At 39.1% G+C, this 7,955-nt stretch overlaps 1 protein-coding gene across 1 annotated transcript; it reads right to left on the bottom strand.

Annotated features, from left to right (window-relative positions):
• Positions 1 to 3,576: 3,576 nt before the first annotated feature.
• Positions 3,577 to 6,869, bottom strand: LOC127368734 (mucin-5AC). Its single transcript, XM_051409855.1, has 9 exons — positions 6,758 to 6,869; positions 6,546 to 6,585; positions 6,407 to 6,440; positions 6,255 to 6,299; positions 6,056 to 6,085; positions 5,791 to 5,962; positions 4,984 to 5,096; positions 4,651 to 4,822; positions 3,577 to 4,075 (listed from the first exon to the last, which is right to left on the bottom strand). The coding sequence occupies exons 2-9, from the start codon at positions 6,555 to 6,557 to the stop codon at positions 3,976 to 3,978; spliced, it is 678 nt and encodes a 225-aa protein (XP_051265815.1). The 5' UTR covers positions 6,558 to 6,585; positions 6,758 to 6,869; the 3' UTR covers positions 3,577 to 3,975.
• Between the last annotated feature and the right edge of the window lie 1,086 nt (positions 6,870 to 7,955).

Below are 7,955 nucleotides of genomic sequence, written 5' to 3'. Positions count from 1 at the left end.
TTTGCCTGCAGAGAAAGAAACTGGAGAATAAGAGAGGAACTCACAAGGCTTTACATTCTGATACAGGAAAGCCTCCAATAAACCTTTCTTTCTGCAAAGACATCTCCATCTTTGGTGTCCATGAACAAGAGTAACAAGAGGGCCCTTTTCAAAGCCAGACATGGAAGTGTAAATAAAGAATGGACACACACAGTTGATTTGTGCACATCTGTGGCTTTGTTAATGGGCTCTCTTGGTGCCTATTAGTACATCATTAGTGCTTGATCTAATTCTCACCATTTTACAGACCACTGACAAAATGATGCCACCAACACAATGACAAATCAACAACATAAAAATAGACCTCTGTCGACATATAGGAGGTGATCCAAGAAATCACAAGGCAAGTTGTCAAGCATGTCAGACTACTGCAAAGACTGTCACTTCACAGTCCCAAAGATAGGGAAGGTCTGGTAATAATGCCTCAACTATCTCATTAGAAATCTGCTTTATGTACAGTTGTACTGTAACCTGAACATTTTAAGTGTTCTTCTCAGGATGGGGTTATAGCAGGCACACATCCCTGACCTTTTTAGGCTTCCATCTCAGTAATGCAATCCACTCTGTTTCCACAAAGATCCAGGGATCAACTGTTGCAGCAGGGGATGAGAGGGCCCAGCAGTCGACTTAGACATCCAGGATCAGAAACTCCAAACAGGGATAACACCCTCTCAGCATTCAATGTTTTCAATCAAGGGATCAGCTACTGTGACTGGAAACAAAATGTCCCAGACAGCTATCACGTAGGAGTTGCCGGCAGGCAAAAGCTAGCACGACTAATATGGCTTGTCAGAGTGAAAATAGCCTAGTATTGTTCTCACCTTCCGGAAAGGTACAGGCATAACACTTTTGTCTTGTTCATCTCTCAGGAGTCATGCTCTAATAGCTTTTCAGGCTCATATTGCTTTGGTAAGAGGGATTTAAAGTTGCTGTTTCACTATCGAGAGAGTGTAGTGATGGAGGCTGAGCTATTCATTTACACATAATTCAGCATGAATCAAATTTATACCATCATAAATGTGATAAATTTGTGTCTTTAGAATAAATAGCATTTGACGCATGGATTTGGGAATTATGAAATTGCCTGGTTAGGGATTTATTAAATATAACTCAAGGTACATGGACTGTGCCTTCTACAGCTCAAGTGTTTTCATGGGTTGCCAAGACTTCAGTAGTGCAAAAATATATTGGACAGATAAACAGAAATACTAAATAGTGTGATGAATTTGTCAAGCAACGGTTGTTCTGTGGCTGCAAAGAACTGTGAGAGATTTAAGGACATATGTGATGTGTTCAGTCGCAATATGTTTAGCAACTTTCAATCTCAAACGCTTCCACTTTGGGACATAAAGACAGGAATTTCTTTTGCTCATGCAAACAATCAAATTCATTGCATAAGAGATAAATGGTTGCATAAACTCTCGGTATGAAATTCCAAACATCCCACTCACAATTATATGCAGACACCTTTCTGCTTTTTCTGACTGATAAATTGGTCATTTTAATGTATTCAAGCCTCAAGTCTTCTAAATTACTTTCAGTGGTTTCCCTTCCTTGCACAAATCCTTAGAGTTGTTTTAATAGACAAATACTTGTTACAAAGGTCCTCAGCATCTACAGTAAGCCCTGTACAAAATCCACCCTGCAGGAAAATGTTGCCACCTAAGCCCCTGTAAAACCCAGGGAAAAATCTGGATTTGGACCAGCAGATAGGGCGTCAGTGTGGAAACATAAAGAAGGGTTTGATCTCATTTATGCCCTCGCTGTTCTGGAGGTGATGAAATGAGGCCGGTCTTGAGCTCGACGAGGTCACTCCTCTCCTCTCCTCTCCTCTCCTCTCCTCTCCCTCTCCTCTCCTCTCCTCTCCTCTCCTCTTCTCCTTTCCTCTCCCCCATTAATCACATCTATACACATGAAAATGAGCTTAACCATTTTTCCTGTGCAGTGCTCTACTTCCGCTCAAGGACACCTTGCAATAGCAGGTATAAGTAGGATCTCTCTGCGCATATTTCCCTCCTGCATTTCCAACTAATGGACACCCTTCAGTCTTGATCCAGCTTGACTTAGCGATGAAAACATGCTAGATGGGGCTTTATCCTCTCTTGTTAAGGCTGTCACTCTTCCTTGTGTAGCCTCATAACAATTAACACTTCCATAAACCCTTTTGTCACATGCTTAATAAAAAAAAAAAAAGGAATTGAAGGACTTATCCTTACCCCTTCGAGTCTAACATCATTTCTCTGACAACAAAACTGTGTGAAAGAAGCTTGGTGTGTGATATACTGTATATGCTTATGAATAAGAGGAGGGAAGAAAGAGTGAGAAGATAAAGACACCAAGGGAGGGAAAGAAAGAGAAAGTAGGAGAAGAGTATGAGTAAGGAAGAGAGAGGACAGGAAAAAGAAAATGAGCTTGGTTCCCTCTGTGGCACAGCGCTTCACCACTTAATCATCCCCTGGTCTAAAAATAGGCCTCCACAGCTATGGAATATTGGGAGATTAATGGAAGAGAATAGGAGACCATAATGCTCCGAAGCTTCAACACTTCTGTTGCACTTCAGTAGTGCAGATTTCATTTTACTTCACCACCGACGGCAGAATTTCTCCTCTTCAGTTTTATAATAAAAAAGTGAAGAGGGGGAAGTTTACTAGATTGCATCCGGTTGACTCCCTCCCTCTTCCTCTTCTCATATGTTTGCCTACTTCAGCACAGTCTTACTGGAGGACAGACCTGCACACTCGAAGCTGAATGACACAAAAACATATATACGGGCAGAAATATTGATGCAGTGCAAGCATGCAAGCATTAGGACGCACCCAAAAGAACACACAGATTCCCTCAGCAAACAGTGGGAAAGTTTTCTCCCTTCATTTTACATTCTGTGCGATGCACTGCAGATTTTCTTTTTAGCCCCTATCACAAGTGTTTATCTCCTGAGGAAATGTTGACTGTGTTGATGTAGAGGAAATCACCTTGTATCTCCCTGTTCCCCTCACTGTGTGTGCGTTTATGTATGTGCCTTTGTGCGTTTGTGTGTACATTCAAGGGTTTGCAGGAGTGGGTGTGGGTGTAGGCTCGCATCAGGAGAGTTTGACTTTGAGGGAAACCTGGCAGGTTAAGGTTGGCAGGTGTGATTTAGGTCAGAGAGAAGAGAGTAAGGTTGTAAGGACACTAAAACCTGTACTGAAAACACCAACTATTACTTCTATAAATAGAGAGGAAGTTATAGCTTGTGAAAGACAAGAGACAAACTAAAACCAACTGCACGTTTTAGCTGTGCTTGTTATTGCATGCATGTATTTTGATATGAAATTCAAATTCACTGGCTCGTGCTTTTCCACATTCCCACACTGCTGTTGACCAGCACCTCTATCCAGCACCGCCTACTGTCTGTATATCATATCAGTTCCCACCATCTGTTGAAAACACATAAGTCTGCATTACTGATGCCAAATCATAACTTCATACAAGTCTGTGAGCTCATTAGTACAATCCTATTAAGCTATGGTTATGAGTGGACGTTAATGACAAAAGGGATTTGCTGTCTAATGGTATTCTTTATTGCTGTTGATTTACAATAGTCATACAAGGTAATGATTTCATAATCACTTAAAGGAAAAGACATACGGATAAAGCACCTAGTAGGCCTTTTCCCACAGAAGACATTTTGGCACTGTAGGAAAAGCATAAGCATATATAATGAAGTTAAATTCAGGGTCCTGTATCACACATACTATGACATTTGAGGACAACAGAGCCATTGATCATGTTACTAATTACTCATTTGCATTTCCTAAAAGTAAATGTTTTTCCTGTGAAAAAGGCCTTCTCACCAAAAACTACAAAATAGAAAGAGACAGAAAAAAAAAAATTAAATGTTTAAGCAATAAGAATTTCAACGTCTTCTTCCCCCGTGTTTGGTTGTGGAATCAGGGCTTAATTACTGCATGGGCATCCAAAGCGAACTTTGTAGTCAAGGCACTTGCCAGATTTCTGGTCCGCTTTGCGGCAAACAAATCCCTGAGTCGGATTGTAGCTGAAAAATGAATCAGAAGCAATTGAATCAGTATAGTATTTAAAACAAGAAGACCACATTGAAAGCAAACAAGACATTTATTTTTAAAAATGCTAAAACCAAAAAATCCTTGTTAACTGATCAAAACATGATAGGGTTTTGTTATTGATGTCATTTCATAATGTCTAAGATATCCAATCAAAATAAATGAAAATAATCATAAATAAGAAAAACCTAGCCTATTAACTGGGTTTTTCAGAACACAAAGACTATGTTTTCTCGGTCAAAGCTGTTAGCACAAGAATACAATTAGGCTCAGCTAGGTTTAAAACTTTTAAAACCTTCAGACATTATGTGACTATTACCCAGTTTCCTCATGGGGCTCATTAAAATTTCATTTTATCTAATGTAAATGTGCATCTGCAAAGTTTCTGTTCACTGTTTAAGCAGTAGCTCCAGGCAGTACATCTTGATGATTTGGAAACTTTGTGAAAGGGGTGTTAATGATGAAAGTAAAGTACAGAAATTATTGATTGATTGGTGGGCTAATATTACTAGATGTAACTTTTACATTCTTTCCCTATGTGGCAACTTACATAGAGAAGGTCTCCCCTGTGCTCATGGCTGGGATTGAGCCAGTGGTAGCAGCCTCAATGTAGAGAGGATGGTCACAGATTTCTCCTGGGTTTTCTGTCCTCAGGTTGCTCAAAAGCTCCCAGTCCCCTGTTCCACTGGGATTGTCCCTGTCATACCACTTGGTCCAGCAGACTGCAATGAGCAATGAAAGAGAGACGGGATGACTGGTGGGAAACTGTGGCACCAAAGCGCCATTCTAAATGAATGCTTATGCACACGAACAATGAAAGAGGAGGGGAAATCCACTTTGCAGCAGCTTAACACTGCACATGTACAATGTGCTCATACAGTACCTCCTCCACCACAGAAAGGGGGATGGCAGCTGAAACGAACACGATAATCATTACAGCTCTTCTTGTTGGGTTGGTCGCTGTTTCTGCAGATGAATCCCACAGTTGTGTCACTTCTAAAAAAAAAAAAAAAACACAGAATGACACTTACTGAAAATATTCTTGTGGATGCATCCACTTAAGTATATTTTTAGCCATCCTAGTGGCATGCCTCTAGGGATGGCAATGTCAGCCTGTCGATATTTCAGTTGGATGCTCGGTCCACCACTGAAATATCTCCAAAACTGGATGTGTTGCCATACCTCCAAAACCTTACCTTCCCATCAGCCTCAGCTGTACTTTGTCTTTAGTAATAAGCAAATGTTATAAACATTATATCTGCTTAATATCAGCATGTTACTATTGTGAGCATGTTCGCATGCTAACAATATTATTTAGCTCATGTGCTTAAGGCAGCGTCACAGAGACTAGCATTTGAATGTTTTGCTTTATTATGTGTTGGTATAAAACACAGTAATACAAATTTGAATCATATAAAAATGTATTTCATATTTAATGTTATACATATAATATTGTGACTGGAACTCTCAAAAGAGAAGATAATTGTGTCCAATTAACGTGTTTTCATAGATGTGTGTATTCTACCACCAGCTAACATTTTAATAAAACAACACTGTTTTGTTGACTTTGCTGTGTAATAGAATAGAATGTGAAAAGTAGAAACAGTAGAAATAGTTTTGGTCACCATGTACACAAACGCACACAGTAACAACATTATTGACTAAATAAAATGACTAATTCGGTTCTTACTTGTAAATCACATCCCCTGCTGCAGCCACAGTGAGCCCATTCAGAGTCTGGGCTTCAATGTCCACTGGTTTAGGACAGATCTTTCCTGGGTTCTCGTTACGAAGATTGAAGAGGACCTCCCAGTCTCCAGTTCCAGAGGGATTATCTCTGTCAAACCAGTCTGTCCAGCATTCTGGACCAAGGTATTACAATTGACTTAAGTTAGCAAAAAAATACAAAGACAGATGCGATGTAAATGTAAAAAGAAAAAGTTTGATGTGCTTACGAATGTGGGTGGGATAGTAGCAGGGCCATCCTGAATAGTGAAAAAAAAAAACAAAGATGGGTGTCAGACTTTTCTATCCAAGAAACGTATGTTACAAGATTGCAAGGAATAAGTCTTGCTCTGGAGCACTTTTTCCCCCTTGTACTCATGGAGAGTGCATTGAGTGTGAATTTTATCAGACTACAGTGAACTGTCTTACCTTTTGCAATGGGTAACTGGGGTAGGATGATCTTCTGGTCGCTTTCTAATAAAAGTAATCAGAAAAAAGTTGTATACTGTAACTCTGTCTATTTCTGATCATAGAATCACAATTGGACTTATGTACCATTGCAGTTATTGAGATGAACCTACCGAAAAACAATCCTGCAACAATGGCAACACTTAACTATTAGAGAAAATTAAAAAGGTTAAAATGGCAGAATATGACATACAGAATTCACAGAACTTCCACAAAAAAAAAAGTTAAATAATAAGCTGGAAAATACATTACCAATTTGATCATGAGTGCAGATGATAAGGGACCTTTAAAACTGTAGGGAAGTTATTTGTATTTATGAATTCATATAATTGTCTATATAATGAACACTCATTAAGCTGTACATGTAGAATATCTCATTTACATTAGCTTTTCGCCTCATTTATAAAAGCGAATCAGAGACAATCTGAAATTCTTGAATAATAAGTCAGACACATTATTGTTACCTTTCTCTGCAAAAACAAAAGAGAATCACCCACAGGAACCCTCAGCAGGTTGGTATGGTTGCGTGAACCTCTGTGTGGCTTACTGCACCTTTCTCATGTTTCCCTCTCTTTAAATACAGTACTGGAACAACGGGAATCAATCAATCAATCACAGTCAGGCTTACTGGAAGTATGAGTCCAAAAAAACTTCCTCGTTCCTCAAATGACAACTTATACAAACAATAATAATACTCACATACAAGAGACAGGGTGTGCAGCTCCACCATTCCTCTAAATCATAGTCAACCTTATTTCCTTGCATACCTGTTTCACACAAAGAAATCCAAATACAAAAGGATGTACAGAACCTATAGATGCACAATAGGTCCAAGGACATATCTTGTAGCAAAATTCACTGATTGCAGCATTTCATGTCCTTTAGTGTAAAAAGAGCTGAAAAGCTCAATAGGACGGAGTGAATGTGGTGGGTGGTCGACCAGATCATATACCCGAACTGGCAAAAACAAGTTGTGGAGGCCCACATTTTCACAAAGGCTACTGTAAAGTATCTGTGAGTATATTGTTTATGACCAAATACCTACATACAAAGAGCTAGATGGACAAGTCTATCTAGAAATGATCTGGGACAATGCAAGGAGAGGTCCATGACAGTATTTGAATGGAAAATCTTTGCAAAACCATCGTAGTTTAACGTCTAAAACAGAATGTGTCTTGATGAATGTTTTATATGAGACAAATTATCCATCTTATATAACCACAACATCTAGCTTCCAAAAAAAACTGATAGATAGATAGATAGATAGATAGATAGATAGATAGATAGATAGATAGATAGATAGATAGATAGATAGATAGATAGATAGATAGATAGATAGATAGATAGATCGATCGATCTTCGGACTACTTAATTAAAACTATGATTATAATGAACATTTACAGCAGTTGCCTTTGTGTCCTTTACAGACCAGTGGGTAAGAGCTGAAACTGCACAGCTGCAGCGGATGCTATAATCCAGACAGAAATTTGGCTGCCTCTTGCAGTTAAAGGCAGCTGTCATGCTATCTCTGCAATTATAAAAGGATGACTCAGGTGCAAGTGGTTGATAGGAATTAGTGCATTGCACCTGTACTCTGACTTTGTGCCAGCAAAATGGTTATTTTAGAAGCTGTTTAGGTGTTGTGGTTATATAAGTTGAATA

Source organism: Dicentrarchus labrax, unplaced genomic scaffold, assembly GCF_905237075.1.
Source record: "Dicentrarchus labrax unplaced genomic scaffold, dlabrax2021, whole genome shotgun sequence".
NCBI classification, from domain to species: domain Eukaryota; kingdom Metazoa; phylum Chordata; class Actinopteri; family Moronidae; genus Dicentrarchus; species Dicentrarchus labrax.
This window is presented reverse-complemented; position numbering and strand designations above follow the sequence as displayed.